This window comes from Oratosquilla oratoria, chromosome 42 (genome assembly GCF_046742065.1).
Source record: "Oratosquilla oratoria isolate Oo_2021 chromosome 42, ASM4674206v1, whole genome shotgun sequence".
NCBI lineage: Eukaryota > Metazoa > Arthropoda > Malacostraca > Stomatopoda > Squillidae > Oratosquilla > Oratosquilla oratoria.
Genome location: NC_134818.1, coordinates 8210319 through 8226869, shown reverse-complemented (window position 1 = coordinate 8226869; position 16551 = coordinate 8210319). Strand labels below are relative to the sequence as shown.

Genomic DNA, 16551 nt, shown 5'->3' with positions numbered 1-16551 from the left:
CTCCTCTCGCTCGCTCTCTCTTTCTTTCTTTCTTTCTTTCTTTCTTTCTCTCTTTCTCCCCCCCCCCCAGGTCGGTTAATAGTAACCCTAAGATGAAGTGCCGATGCCGTATATGTATGTGTGTATATATATATATATGTATATATATATATATATATATATATATATATATAGATATGTAGGCACGGAATCACATCACCGTCATACGAAAATGTAAAATAGCCAGAGGGGAAAAGAAACTTATAGACAGCAAGTACTTTCGCATATTACATCTGGAGATGTAATATACGAAAGTACTCACTGTCTACAAGTTTCTCTTCTGTGGTTATTTTGCATACGTGTATATATATATATATATATATAAATATATACACAATATGTATATTTATATATATATATATATATATATATATATATATTTTTTTTTATGGAGGGGATGATAGCATTTTTTGTCATGTTGACGTGCAGTCAGTAACCGTACCATGTCTTATTTGTAACGTGTGTAACGTTCCCGGGGTGGGTGTGCAGTCACGCCACGGCGGTGTGCAGTGTGACGCAGTATGTAATATCACACCGTGTCTGAATGAAGTTATGTCTGTGATATGATAAAATGCCAGGAGTCACGCTGCAGCATGTCACAAATCGTATGATAATGTATATGTAGCGTGACGCGTTGCATATGGCCCAGTAATGTTTGTGTGCTTTATTTTATTTCATCTCTGTATTTATAGAATAGATGTATTACTTTTGTGTTGAATCGTAATGCCTTTGCAGTATTGTGTTTGCGCGCGCGCGTGCGCGTGTGTGTGTATTCGTGTGTTTGTGAGAAAGGGAGACAGATTGGCTATTCCTGTCTCGAACAGCCTGTCAACATTCGACAAGACAGAAAAGAAAAGAAAAAGGTTATATATATATATGTTTATACATATCTTCTTCCTCTTCTTCTTCTTCTTCTTCTTCTTCTTCTTCTTCCTCTTCTTCTTCCTCTTCTTCTTCCTCTTCTTCTTCTTCTTCTTCTTCTTCCAACTTGATTGTTGGTGTGAACTGTGACCAGGGCTAAAGGAAGACCAGGCCCCTGGAAACGACGAAGAGAGGAAGTACTTAAGTAAACAGAAAATTCCAAATTGTAATCAGTAGGAACAAAAGGACTCTGCAGCGAGGAATTTAATAAACCATGGCCTTGGTTCAACTTTGCCGCTGGCAGGGCTCAAACCGCCATCCCCTCGACCTTTGTGATGTTAAAACATTAATAAAAAAAAAGAACCATGTTAATTTCAACAACGTAAATACATTGGGTATTTGACTTATGTACAAAGTATGCATCTCTGAGTAAAAATTATTTCCTTGCGGAAAAAAAAATATGTACAGTACATACACACACATATGTGTATATATACATATATATATATATATATATATATATACATATATATATACATATATATATATATATATATATATATATATATATAGATTGTATTTAGAATAGCTGTTTCAGTAAGATCCATATTTTATAGGGGACGCCTTTTACAGTTCCCCATACGTGTTGTTCATGTGACTTCTTGTCAGATTGCTTTGAAGTGATGACGTCATGGTCTCGTGCAGTTCGTCACTTTTTATGGGCCGGTGTCGTCATAACGAGCTGCAGTGACGTCATGCATATTTTGAGCCTTCCAGATGGCACTAATCCCACTGAGTGACTCGGCCTCCAACAGCTTTTATTTATTTTGTTAATTCATTTATTTATTATTATTAATTATTTGGGCCGCGGGACAAGCGGACTTGCTGTAGATGTGCTGTGTCTTGCTGCCTTGCTTCTAACCCAAGGCAGTGGGCAGGATACAGGTATGACCAGTCATCCATGAGGAGCTAAGATGGGAGGGAGGAAAGGGTGGTGGGTGGGAGTGAAATGAGTGGGAGTGGATATGTGCCTTTTGATTTGGCTACTTTCCTTGCATATAGATAGATTATAATCTGACTATGTACAAAAAACTGGTGTTGTGTAGGTCACGGTCTGTCTCGACTCTGATGAGGTATTAGGACTTTTTTTCTCGCTCCTCTCTCTCTCTCTCTCTCTCTCTCTCTCTCTCTCTCTCTCTCTCTCTCTCTCTCTCTCTCTCTCTCTCTCTCTCTCTCTCACTGATGTCGTATATAAAGAACGAGTCAGTGAAATGCTGTTCGTTAAGAGAAAAAATGGGATTGTTGTTGATTGGAATGATATGGCTGTTGCAATAATCCTTTTTTCTCTCTCCCTCTCTCTCTCTCTCTCTCTCTCTCTCTCTCTCTCTCTCTCTCTCTCTCTCTCTCTCTCTCTCTCTCTCTCTCTCTCTCTCTCTCTCTTGTACTATTTTATCAAGGCTGCTGCCATTCCTTTTTGTTCATGTGTGAGACTTCGTGGGTTGTGACATATAACGCGGTTGGTAAATCCTAGATTCACTGGACTTTATGTGCTCAGTCTTCCCCAAAGTTCGAGAAGAGGGCATGGAAGATCAGGTGAGCAGTCAAGATGTTGGTGCCGTCCCGTGCCAGGGTGAATAAAAGTGTTTGACTTTATTCTGACAAAATACACGAGTCAAACGAAAGCCAGAACAAAATATGCAAAGTCGCTCGCTAGCCGAGCGGGTTAAGCCGTCGTTACTTGAAGGCGAAGGTCGAGGGGATGGCTGTGCGAACACTGCCACCGGCGAAGTTGTGCCAAGGGTATGATTCATTAATTTCCACGCTACGAAGTCCTCTGTAAGGGGCACCGTCCTAGCCTCCTGATAAGGGGTTGGGGGTTGTGACATTAAACCATACCATCATCATTTCATCATTGCGAAAAGTTCCATAAGGTTCTTGGAAAGGGGTCGGGGGGGGCGTCCATCAGCTTAATTAAATCACCTGACGGGAGTGGACTGTGGCAGTCAGAGAGGTAACAATTGACGCGCCGGCAGTTAGCATGGTCACAGCCCATTCGGGTGAAGTTATCTAATTGGCCACACGCTATTCTTTATCCAGGGACAGCCGTGGACGTGCCTTCCTTTGTGATGAAGTTTTTGCTCTCTCTCTCTCTCTCTCTCTCTCTCTCTCTCTCTCTCTCTCTCTCTCTCTCTCTCTCTCTCTGTCTCTCTCTCTCTGTCTCTCTCTCTCTGTCTCTCTGTCTCTTTCTCCCTCTCTCTCTCCCTCTCTCTCTCTCTCTCTCTCTCTCTCTCTCTCTCTCTCTCTCTCTTTCTCTCTCTCTCTCTCTCTCTCTCTCTCTCTCTCTCTCTCTCTCTCTCTCTCTCTCTCTCTCTCTCTCTCTCTCTCTCTCTCTCTCTCAGGAAATGAAGTGATTGTCGCTTGAAGCGTGGATCTGTGTTGGGACTGTTTCTTGCCCCGCTGTGCCTTTGTCTGTATTATGTTCTATTTCTTAATTTGATTTTGTGTGTTTATTTTATTGTCTGCATTGTACATACGCATACACTCATACACGGCCCGACGGCGCAGTGGTAGTGTTCACAACTGCTAACCCAGCAGTCCGAGTTCGAATCCCGCCCAGGGCAGAAATAATTTCAGTATCGCTGCGCTGAGCTCTCATCCGGGACGGTAGTAGCTGTCGATCACAAGTCCAACACATGATCCAAAACAATGGTGAATTACACACACACACGTATGTTATACCAATTCCTTCATCGTAAAGTCATTACATTTTATATAATTTGGCTTTTTATTGGTTCTCCGTTTCAGTAGGGTTAGTTTATGCCATTCCATATAACAATATCACCCTTGTGGCAAACGTAGACGATCCTTTTCCGCCGATGGGGGAGTGAACTCGGGACCCGGCGAGGTTTTGAGAGATGAATTCCCCAAGGATGAGAGCCCCCCTCCCCCTCCCCCTCCTTCAGCTGAATAAAATCTTCTCACTGTTAGCCAGAATAAAGGGGCAAAAGTAGCCACATTGGGGGTAAAACTGGCCATTGTCTTTGTTACATAACTAATCATGACAGATAGACAGGGAAATAAAACCAACAACTGATATGTGTTTTCTATAATTCTTCCCTTTGTTTTGTTGATAAATACAATTAGTTGTGTAACAAAGACAACGTCCAGCTTTAATCCCATGTGGCTACCCCTATAAATGGGTTAATCTGTTTGATTGCATGGTTAAATATATTGCTTTGATGTATGGATGCAAGGCCCGGATGGACGCGCTAATGCAGTTCTGTTGTCAAGGAGTATACCCTAAGGTTGTAGGCCTACTGTCTTTGTGCTACATGGTCTCTCAATTTCACACTAAATGTAGTGGCACACCAAGCATTTCTCGCTAGCATGCTGCTTGCATTTGCAACTTCGTTCGAGTAGACACGACTTCGATTACGATCTTTTGCTTTTCAAATTTCCAAATGTCAAATCACTCTGCGCCAGATAGCGAGAAGCTGAATGACGAACTAAGAGAAGTTAAACCTAAAATACTAATGTTAGAAACTGAGTAGCAAAAGCAAGTAGCATGCTATTCTAGTGTGCCGCCATCTTAAGTTTGTAGCGCAGGCTTCGGGTAGACATCTTTTTCAGACCGATCTATTGCCTGGACTTTGAACATGTATCTTGACTAATAACCTTGTTAATCGCATTTCGAATGCCTTTAATGGGTAATTTGTTACGGAACTTGGGATTTCTTTACGCGGCACTCTGTCATATGAACCTCGGGAGAAATGTAGTATGGTTTGTCAGCCACTTCGAGTGATATACTTCGGAAGTGTTTGTCACCGGAAGCTACTTTACCAAGAGTCTTAAGAGAGTTTAATCCAGTTTTGCCTTTGCTAAGTACGAATTAGAAGGAAAAATTCGTGTTATATTGGATTGAGTTAATACGACGATAAGGAAGTTCATCTATTGGTCGACCTTTATGGAGCTCGGTCGTTCTTGATGATATTGTTTTTGTTACACACACACACACACACACACACACACACACACACACACACACACACACACACACACACACACACACACACACGGCGCAGTGGTAGAGTTCCCGGCCGCCACTACGGCGGTCCGGGTTCGAATCCCGCCCAAGGCTGAAATAATTTTAGCATCGCTACGCTGCGAGTCGTTACTCCAACTCTCGTGGGCTGGGAGTTGGGTGCGTGTAAATTCACAGCATTACCCATAGATCGGTCATATATGAGCTCTGAGCGCTCTTCCGGGAGGGAAATAGCTGTCGATGACGAGTCCAACACGTGATCCAAGACCATGGTAAATATCTCTCTTTCTCTCTCTCTCTCTCTCTCTCACACACACACACACACACACACACACACACACACACACACACACACATTTTCTTTTCTCTATTCGAAGTCTTTATTTTCTCTTGTGTTGGCCGTCCAGTGTGGATGATATGAAGTCTCGTCCTTTATCTGTAATGACCGGATGATGCTGTTTTCATGGACTCGCCCCGAACGCCGGATGCATCGAACTCCGACTCGTTGTCGAGGTCCATTCATCGCGTTCGGCGCGACAGGGGCGTCTTTCCACCCGAGAGTTTCTCGCTCGCGCTCTTGATTGGTCTATTGATCAGCGTCGTTTCCTCTTTGTCCGCCGCCAGTCCCATGCATGCTTTCGAAAAGGGGGGAGAGGGGTTAGGGAGAAGGGGAGAAGGGGGGGGGTTGGTGTTTAGCTTAGATGTATTTAGCTGAATATGAGGTTCACAGGAACGGGTCCAACTCGCTTAATTCCCCCATTCATCTTTCTCTATCGCTCTCTCTCTCTCTCTCTCTCTCTCTCTCTCTCTCTCTCTCTCTCTCTCTCTCTCTCTCTCTCTCTCTCTCTCTCTTTCTCATACTCCCTCTCTTCCTCTCTCTCCCTTTCTCCCTCTCCCCTCTATAGGTCAGCCTAAAAAAAGTAGTTTGTTTTGAACTCTCTTATTGCTCTGGATGCAGATCACCCACCCAGGGGCCGTATTGTCCACCACTGTGGCGTGCCCCGGAAACAAAGTGTGAGGTCAGTTCGGACTTTTTCTCTGGTTCTGGGCTGGCGGGGCAGCGCCAGGCACCGGGAGGGAACGGGCTGTTGTCGGGCACCAGCACTACCGGGGAAGGGTCTGTAGTGCATCTGGCGAAGTGTTTGCTCCTAGCACTCGTGGTAACCAGGTGGGTGTAACGAGTATAACCCCCTGTGGGTTATTGTCCCAGGTCGTGGTGGCGATCGGACAAAGGCGGATCCATCTTGAGGCGAAAACCCATAGATCGGTGGTTCGCGGTCCACTAGACTCAGCGCGTGACTGCAGTAGTTAGAACATACGGCCCGAGGTCGCTAAAGTCTGACGAAGGCGGACATGCCTAGCCACCACGAGGTGCGGCTGAAATGTTTTAAAGGTAAATTATCGAGAATATTGAAAGACATTCAGGTGTTTCCTTTGCGCTTTTTTTTTTTGTATTTTCGGAAGAGTTTATTTAATTTTCTATTTATTTTGTTTGTTTATTCATATACTGTTGAAGGTATAACATGCCTAAGAACAAAATCGTCAAGCGTTGGAATATAAATAAACGAATAAATAGATAAAAATAGTAACTCTAAGAGCAGAAGGAAGACCATTTACTTAGGAAGACATTCCATAAAGTTAACAATATCGTTTGGCGTTAACCAGCATAAAAACAAACAAGTACCTCCAAGAACGAAAGAGGGTTAACGGAATTTTATTTAACTCCCGTTTAGCAAGGAGGGACGACCACACACCATAATGAAATCGCCCGGCGTCACGAAGGACAGAATACAAGGGACCACCTGGTACGTAAGGGGAAGATGAGGCCGAGGAGGGCTGAGGTGAGGGCCAAGTGCGTCGCGTGAGAGTCCTCCGAAGGGGAGTGGAAGGATAATAGATCCGGGCTCTAGGTGGCGGGACCTTGCGTGTGGATTGCCCAGGGGGGGGAAGGGACCAGATTAAATGTGGGCTTGGATGGGATGGAGTTCAGGGTTGATTGCTCGACGGGGTGGGGTTGGGGGGGTGAACCGAGGTGGGGTGGGGGTTGGGGGGCAGATAAGGCCCCCCTCTCATCAATCACGGACGTCAAGGAACATCACCAAAAGTCATCAGTCAGCCCAGTCAGCTGTCAGTCAGTCAGGTCGGGAATCAGGGTGTAACAGTGTCTCTTTGGTTTTGTGTATCGTGAAGTGGAGGGGATTTCAAACGTAAGGTACAGTGAACTACAGTGCTCTGTTTTTTTCAACACCCTGTCCACAGAAAGGTACTTTGTGGATTTTGCTCTTGAACAAGTTGTTCAGGTAAAGGGGGGAAGTTCAGCTTGAACAGTTTCTCAATCGGTCGAGACCCACGTCATATGAGACAGAGTTGATAGAAGGGACAAAGATAAATTACAAAAGAATTAAAAGTGATAAGTGGAGGACACTAGTCTCCAATCATGAAACAACGCTGAGTGACTCTGGTCCGAAGGGGTACTTAAATCCCTGAAATGTTTGCGGCATGAAATTTTAGCAGTCACCATCCCATAATACGGGGGACATACGCGTACGAGAAATGTTAGTATCGTGGCAGGTATTTTAATAGCTGGAAAAAAAATTAAATAACTTATTTACTTGTAGATATCAATCACGCCATCGCACAAAGCTTGATGTGTCCGGCTCCGATCTTATCGGTAGAACCCGGAATAGGCTTCCCGTGTATTTAGACAGTAGCGTATTCCAATTTTTTTTCTCCAAAATTGCAACTACGAATTGGCAACGGTGGCACTGAAGTGGGCAAGTTATGCTGAACTATTGCAAAGTGTGGAATAACTACATATGATGATGATATACTTCCTCCTATTAGGAGGCTAGGACAGTGCCCCTTACAGAGGACTTTGTAGCGTAGAATTTAATGAACCATGCCCTTGGTCCAACTTCGCCGGTGGCAGGGTTCGAACCACCATCCCTTCGAACTTCGCCGCAAGTAACGACGCCCTAACCCGCTCGGCCAGCTAGTATAAAGCATAGATAGAAAGTTAGGGTACAGAGTAACCGTCTCCTCGATGTCTGTGTGGTTTGAGAGCTTCAACGTTTCTCTCATCCGTTCCTTTCAACCTTCACAGCTTCGGAGACTTGATCACCTTCCTTTTCCTCCTTCATTAAAGACTTTACTACCACGTACTAAGTAATTAGGTTAGCTGTTCGGTGAGTTGAGGGGCGAGGGCTTACCTACGCCGGGAGGAACTGAGCTTTATCTTCATCCAAGTTCCGAGATTCCCCGACAGTCTTGTCATATTCTTAACTGTAGAGGAATAGCTCTACAAGAAACTGGTTTCTTGTTTGTAATAGTTCATTATTATCCGTCATATTCCCAACGTGGTAACCATAAGATTGAACGAGGCGATAGCTGCTAGCAAGTGGGAATATTATAAGATTGTCGTCGAAATTTGGAATCCTGGCTTCGAGCAGCCATTGAGAAATGGTTGTCAGTCTCTTGACGTCACTATCGGTTGTTTTAAGAAAAGGTTAGACAACTTTATGCATAGGGATGGTAGGTCATACTGCCTAGTGTATGCCTTATGGTCTCTTGCAGTCTCCTTCATTCTTATGATCTTATAAGGAGTTTGTTGAGATGGGTTTCCCCGTCAGTGACTTACGTTCCTTCCATTGGTTACGGCATGTTAACCGTCGCGTCAGACAAATCAAGGCTACACTTTACAACAGCAATCCAACCAGGACATTATGTTTACTCAAATTTATAGGGCGTGGAGGAGTTAGCTAAGGAATTGAAAAATAATATATATCAGTCGGCCGACGAAGAATGTATTCACAGTGGAAATCAGAATGTGAGAAGAACGCTCTCGGTCGGGGCTCATACGACGCAAAAAACGCTGTCGAGTCAACAGACACTGTGTAAACGACAAAGACAGGTGGGGTGGAGGCGCGCCCCCGGATACAAAGTACTGTGTTCATTGATGAATACAGGTTGTAAAGGCACATCACACGACTAAATTATCTGAGATCAGCTTGCCGCTTTTCGGTCTGTCTGGTCTCTCAGTCTGTCTGTCTGTCTCTCTCTCCCCGTCTGCTGCATGCCTGTCCCAAACCCTCTCGTTGTGTTGCATATTTGTTTCGTTCCATTTCTCTCAAGCTATCTGTTAGATTAGACTGCTGTCTTTGATTTATTTGGCTCAAGAATTTCTTTGCATGTTGTTTTCTCTCTCTCCTGCCTTTCTCCCTCTGCTTGAGTCTTGTTGTCGTTGTTGGTCTTGCTCTTTCTCCGCTTAGATTCTTCTTTTCGCTGCCGTTTCACTCGTCCACAATCATGTATCCTCTTCCTCCTCCTCCTCCTCGTCTTCCTCCTCCTCTTCCTCCTCTCCCTCCTCCTCCCATTCGGCGATTACCGTCATCTTTTGATCTTGAGGCGTAGGACGCTGTTTTATTTCGAGTGGCAGTACCATTAAGGAGTCTCTTGCAGTCCATCTCCCTATTTCATGGAGCTGGGCAACGTATGGCTTCCGCCGAGTGTCGTTCCTCATCTCCACTCGGCTCGTTCCCCCCCTCCCCCCTCCCCTGTCTCCCCCCCCACCTCTTTTGTCCTCCATTTCCATATCTCCTCATTCTGTCATCTCCCATAGACGACAACGACGACGACCTGTCTCTTATTTACAGCTCACCTTTCTCTTGTTTCTACTTTACTTTTCATCCTTTTATTTACTTTTTATCCTTATGATATCCTCTACCGTTGTAGGATTCAAGCTGCACTCCGTAGTTATCAGATTCCCTGAATTCCCTTCAGTTATCTCCCCAAATCCCTTCATCCTCCCTTCCTGCCCATCCAGCGTCGCATCCCTCATACTATAGTAATCTCTTTCTCTCTCTCTCTTTCCTCCCAAACCTTGCCCAACCCTCCTCACCTTTACCCCTCGCACTCTGCCTCTGTCCTCCCTTTTTTTTTTCCTTTTCCTGTCCCACATTCTCCTGTTCTCCTCTTCCCTTCCTTTCTCATCTTTTCCCCTCCTTTCCTCCACCTCCCTTTCCCATCCCTTCCCCTCCCGCCCTTTCCTCCTCTATCATCACCTCTTCTTCCCTCTCCCATCCTTCCTTTCCCCTCCCTTCTCTTCCCATCCCCTCCTATCCCCTCCACTTTCTTCGCCAACCATCCCTCCACCAGCTTCCTCCTCTGGTCACCTCCCCATCCCCCTCCTCTTTCCCCTCCCCCTACCCCCTGCCCCTCCCCCTTTCCCTCCCCTTCCCCCTCCCCCTCCCCCAGCCCATTCGTTCCACCCATGCGGTGCAGAGGTATATTATTTGGCGTCGTGCAAAACAGCGATAGAGGCGACGGCGCCGGGGGGCGTTTCTTGGAACCCGTGTGCTGCTCCTGCCACCAGTTTTGTCATCTTCGCTGTTCACCAGTCGAAGAGATAGAGCCGTAATAGACGTTGTCGAGCTATGCGCTGACGCGGACTTTGGCGCCCATCTCGTGTTCACCTCGCCCGGGTTGTGACTTTGGGGTGGGCGGAGCGCGGGCAGAACCCGGCGGGGCAAGGGGCATGGCCTCAACTCACACTCCTGAGTGAGGAGATAGACCTCCCTCTCCTCCTCATCCACTTCCTCCTCATCCTCTTCCTCCTTCTCTTCCTCTTCCTCCTTTTCATCTTCCTCCTTCTCCTTCTCCTCCGCTTCCTCCGCGTCCTCTTCCTCTTTCTATTCCTCCTTTCCATCTTCCTCCGTCGCCTTCTCCTCCGCTTCCCCCTCCTCTTCCTCCTCCTCCGCTTCTTCCTCCTCCTCCTCGTCCTATTCATTTTGCTCCCTCTTCTCTACCCTTCATCCTCATCCTCCCTCGCCTTCTCCACTTCCTCCTCCTCCGCCTCCGCTTCCTCCTCCTTCTCCTCCTCCTCCTCCTCCTCCTCCTCTGCCTCTTCTCTTAATCTCGGCCGGCGCCAAGTGATTTTATTATCCCCCTTGCTGACAGAGAGATCCTGTTCCGACTGAGCCCCCTGGCGTGGAAAATGAAAAAAGGGATTTTCTACACGAAGGTTTATTCTGCTTGATGTCGTAGGGTCACGTCTGATTGCATTTATATATATATATATATATATATATATATATATATGTACATACATATAATATACGTGTGTGTGTAAGTGTAAGAACTAACAGTCAGATTTTTGGACTTCCTTCTTGGGTTTTTCAGTAACAAAGTTCGAGTTCTCAGATTCCGTGGGGGACATGTGATTTCCACATCATCATCCCATTGTTTGCGATCATTATTTCGTAGCCTGCGCGCACAGGCTGGCGTCGCCCCCTCCGTCTTTTCTTTTTGTTATGAATTACTTTTTACTCTTTTACTGTTTTATTTGTTACACACTTTTTTCACTTGTTTATTTGTTCGTTGTGGTCTTCTAGTTAGAATGAATAAATAGACGAATAGATAAGAGTAGATAAAAAAAATATAGCCAACGCTGTTCTCTCTCCCATGTACACTTTTGAAATAAATAAAATTAAATAAAAGAAGAAATTGGCCGACGCGGCGAGAGAGCATATCATGTAGGCAGGTCACCGGGGATGGATGGTATGTCCGGAACTCGGAGGTATAACTTGGCCTGACATAAGGTCTCCTCACGGTCCTCGCACACACACACACACACGCGCACACACACACACACACACACACACACACACACACACACACACACACACACACACACACACGTTTAATTACAAGTATATTTACAGGGTCGGGAAACGTGTAGTGGAACCGTGCAGAGGCGACGCGGAATGGAGACACGCGACATTACGTACAGCCGTTGCAGTTGCTGGCCAGGAAAATGAAGTACCAGTTCAACTCCATACTGTACCCCGTCTGCGCGAGAGAGAGGAAGATGGGGGAACCAGGGAGGGAGTGGGAGGTGGGAGGGAGAGAGGGAGGAGTGAGATAAAGAGGAAGGGAGAGGAGGTGGAGGAGGAATAGAAATGGGAGAAGAAATGTGTGTGTGTGCGTGTGTGATTCACCATGGTCTTGGATCACATGTTGGACTCGTGATCGACAGCTATTTCCCTCCCGGAAGAGAGCTCAGAGCTCGTAAATGACCGATCTATAGGTAATGCTGTGACCTTACACGCACAAACACACATCCAACTCTCCGCCCACGAGAGTTGGAGTAACGACTCGCAGCGCAGCAATACTGAAATTATTTGAGCCCAGGGCGGGACTCGAACCCGGACCGCCGTAGTGGCGGCCGGGAGAACTGCGCCGTCAAGTGTGTGCGTGTATATTATTATTTTCACTAGTGAGTCCTTTCCTTATAAGGGCAGGCTGTTTTATTAATAGAAATTGTACTTATTAATTTTAGGGCCCGTTATTACGTATGCGTTACGCGTCGTATTCATTAATCTTGTAAATTGTGCTTTTGTTGTGCTGGTATTTCTTGTCGTTATTCTTAGTGTCACGTTTTATATTCTGCTGGTGGGGGAAACGTTGTATTTGCAAGTGACAAAAAGACTTTTTAAATAAATTGAACATGTCGTTAATGTGGCTATTATTGTTAGCTTGTTGAGATAGAGATTATTTACTTATGAACAATATGGATAATTTTGTTATATGTAATATGTATATATATATATATATATATATATATATATATATTAATCATAACTATTACTCGCATTTATTGTTACTATTATTATTATTATATTATATTATTATTATTTTATTATTATCATTATTATTAATATTATTATTATTATTTTATAGTATTTATTGTTATTATTATCATTATTATTATTATTAATATTAATATTATTATTATTAATATCATTGTTCTTGTTATTGGATGGTTTAATGTTATGCGCATGTATTGGCTGGCTACCTCCCTTATAAGGGAGAAGAGCCCTTATAGTACATGTACATGTATATATGTCTGCTACCGGAACACTTCACTCATCGGATGTATGTCTCTTTCAGGTACGGTGTCCCAAAACGGTCGTCTCGATCCCCGAGGGGGTACAATGGCGCCTCTGCCTGAGGTCGTGGAGTTTCGTCGTAAAATCGGGTTTGGTTGCGCTTGTTTTGTATGTACACACACACACACACACACACACACACACACACACACACACACACACACACACACACACACACACACACACACACACACACATATGTGAATATGTGGGGGTGTAAGGTCACAGCAGTACCCCTTAGATCGATCATTTATGATCTCTGAGCTCTCTTACGGGAGGGAAATAGCTGTCGATCACGAGTCCAACAAGTGATCCAAGACCATGGTGAATCACACACACACACCTACACCTACACCTACACCTAACCACACACCGGGTTGATGATGTGGTACAGGTTTTACCTGTTAAAAGATCTTGAGTGCAATCCCCGTCCAGGTCTGAAAAGCATTACAGCTCTGCAAGCTGGCAAGTCGCTCTGTTGGGCAATAATTTCTTTACATGAGTGTGTGTGTGTGTGTGTGTGTGTGTGTGTGTGTGTGTGTGTGTGTGTATCTGTGTGTGTGTGCGCGTGTATGTATATGTGTATGTAAAGTCAAAGCATTACCCATAGATCGGATAATGCTGTGAAGTCACACACATATACACATACACCCACACAATGTATATAATATGTATGTATGTATGTATGCATATGCAATTGTATTGTAACCGGTATTGAATATGGGATCATGACATTGATGTCACTATGATAATTATTATTATGACTTACATCGTTGTTGCCACTATCGTTTCAGTTACTGATAGTATTGGTAGTTATTGTAAATGGTCCAGTAGATTAACAATAGGACTTGTACATGGGGCAAACCTTTGTACGTTTTATATGCATTATACTGATTTTATCTCATTTTGATCTTCCATTAATTTTACATTAAAAAGAGTTTATTTCAAAACATAGTGTCAAGGGTTTGTTTATGTCCGAAGTGCCGTTTTTTACCTTTGGAATAGAGTTATAATGTTGGCTACTTCTCTTGTTACAACTACAGACTTGTTGATTAACATAAAAATATAATTTAATGTAAGCCTGTGAATACAGAGGGTTTCTTTGTGTGAGGGTATCAATACACAGACGCACACGCGCGCGCACGCACAGAAACACACACAGAAACACACACACACACACACACACACACACACACACACACACACACACACACACACAAAGAAACAGACACACACTTACACATATAAACACACACACACAGGTTGGAAGGAATGGCAACTGTCCAGGTGTGTGTACATACGCGTATGTATGGCTGTAAAGTCACAATGCGCAACTGCAGAATTAAGAAAGGCCTTCCTTTGGTTGAATAAAATCATCCGGCGCCAGTCAGGGAAAAGATAGCGTACCGCCCGGCGCCGAAGGGGTTAATCTAAGGGTAGGGGGTGCTGCCCCCCCCCCCAGTGGAGTAGGGGGGGGCAGCACAGAGATGAATAGAGTAGCCTGACGGCAGCAGGAAGAGAAGATGAAGTGCTAGACTAAATTGGACGCAGTTGTGCTGGCAAGTCTGGGAGGTGATTATTTGTTGAAGAAGGAACGGGTTAGAAATGATTATTAGAGGATATTTGTCGTCCTCGCCTTCCCTTCCTCTCTCCTCCTCTTCTGTTCTGCTCCCCTCTCCTCCCTCCTCACCTCACCTCACCTCCCCTCATCTCCTCTTCGACTGCACTTGCTTCGTATCTCTGTAGTGTTGTAGAATCTTAGAATGATAGTATAGGTTGTAGTTCTGTTCAACAACACGATGTACATAGCTTGGTGTCTTACAAATAAGGTGATGTCATTCCGTAGGGGTGTCTGGGTTCAAAAGAACACGCTTGTCTATGGACCTTTTCACCCAGCTTTGGTACGTACGTATACTTTGTTTTAACTTTAAACATTGCGAGTTGTCTCGGGAGCGTTTCTTAATGAGCCCCGCAAACTTTCCTTTCGGAGAGTGCCACTGTTGTCCTGTGTCACTTGCTGTGACGTTGCAGCGTGCCACGGTGCCAGGTCCCGTGACGTTTCAGCGTGCCACGGTGCCAGTTCCTGTGACGTTTCACAGCGCACCACGGTGCCAGTTCCTGTGACGTTTCAGCGTGCCACGGTGCCAGTTCCTGTGACGTTTCACAGCGCACCACGGTGCCAGTTCCTGTGACGTTTCAGCGTGCCACGGTGCCAGTTCCTGTGACGTTTCAGCGTGCCACGGTGCCAGTTCCTGTGACGTTTCAGCGTGCCACGGTGCCAGTTCCTGTGACGTTTCAGCGTGCCACGGTGCCAGTTCCTGTGACGTTTCAGCGTGCCACGGTGCCAGTTCCTGTGACGTTTCAGCGTGCCACGGTGCCAGTTCCTGTGACGTTTCAGCGTGCCACGGTGCCAGTTCCTGTGACGTTTCAGCGTGCCACGGTGCCAGTTCCTGTGACGTTTCAGCGTGCCACGGTGCCAGTTCCTGTGACGTTTCAGCGTGCCACGGTGCCAGTTCCTGTGACGTTTCAGCGTGCCACGGTGCCAGTTCCTGTGACGTTGCAGCGTGCCACGGTGCCAGGTCCCGTGACGTAGATGCGCATGCGCGCTGGAAGGCCACCTTTTTCACTCGGCTTCGCTGAGAGTCGGGGGGCGGGGGTGGGGGCGGGGGGTCTGCTATGCCTCCCCGGTGGGCACTGCTGGGAGGGACTTCTGTATATGGCTCTCGGTATATGGCCCCGCAGACGGAGTGGAGGGAAAACCAACATTGAAGACGAAAGAAAAAGAGATAGAGAGAGAGAGGTGGGGGGGAAGTGATAGTGGGTGTTAGTGTGGGTGTGGCTCGTTAGTTAAGTACTGATACTAGTGCAAGGGAGGAAAGCTTGTTAGGTAAGTAACTAGGACAAGGGGGAAAGCTTGTTAGGTTAGTAACTAGTGCATGGAAAGAAAGCTTGTTAGGTAAGTAACTAGGACAAGGAGGGAAAGCTTGTTAGGTAAGTAACTAGGACAAGGGGGGAAAGCTTGTTAGGTAAGTAACCAGGACAGGAGAAATGAGTAAGATATTAGTACACAAAAGGTTAGCATACTCTAATCTTGATGAGTGGTGTTATAATACGGAATATATTTATAGGTATTTACGTATATCTAGGAAGAAGCTTTAGCGCAAGAACAGTCTAGTCTTCTTACAATCTAAGCAAAAGGATCTTGGGAACGCGGAGAGGCTGGGTGGGGGAGGGGGTGTAAGAAGAAATAAATACGAACAGGGGGTGGGGGAAATAGTGAAGTAGTAAAAATTAAAGGAGATTGAGGGAGAGAAAGCTAAAAGGAAAACACGGGTCTAATACCAGCAATGTTTTCCACTTTCCGGCCCGGTTGTCGATCTTTACAAAGTTATTGTTTTTTAGCAGTCGTGTAGCTTGCCAGTACCCCCCGAAGCAATTCCCCTGATGGTAGTAAGGCTTTTGTGCACTGGATGGGAGGACGGGGGGTGGGGGAGGAACTGGGGGGAGTTGGGAGGATGGCGTGGGGGGTTAAGGAGGACGGGGCTGGGGGAAGAAGGGTGTGAAAAGGATTTGGGTCGGTAAGATGGGGGTCCTAAAGGGAATATATATACTCTGTTTAAGAATGATATTTTGTTTTTTGGGGGGGGGGATGTTTTAGGAAAT

General features: G+C 45.5%; 1 protein-coding gene across 11 annotated transcripts in view; it reads left to right on the top strand.

Moving 5' to 3' along the window:
• LOC143021335 (uncharacterized) overlaps positions 1-16551 on the top strand; it is a 568810-nt gene that overhangs the window by 114205 nt on the left and 438054 nt on the right. For 9 of the 11 annotated variants that reach the window (XM_076178748.1, XM_076178745.1, XM_076178755.1 and 6 more), the window contains exon 2: positions 12890-12977. The exons of 1 other annotated variant lie outside the window; for it this stretch is intronic. In XM_076178748.1, the coding sequence (XP_076034863.1) occupies positions 12890-12977 (88 nt within the window). Of the gene's footprint in view, positions 1-12889; positions 12978-16551 lie in introns of those variants that run through there. One more of the 11 variants, XM_076178752.1, reaches the window with a different exon arrangement.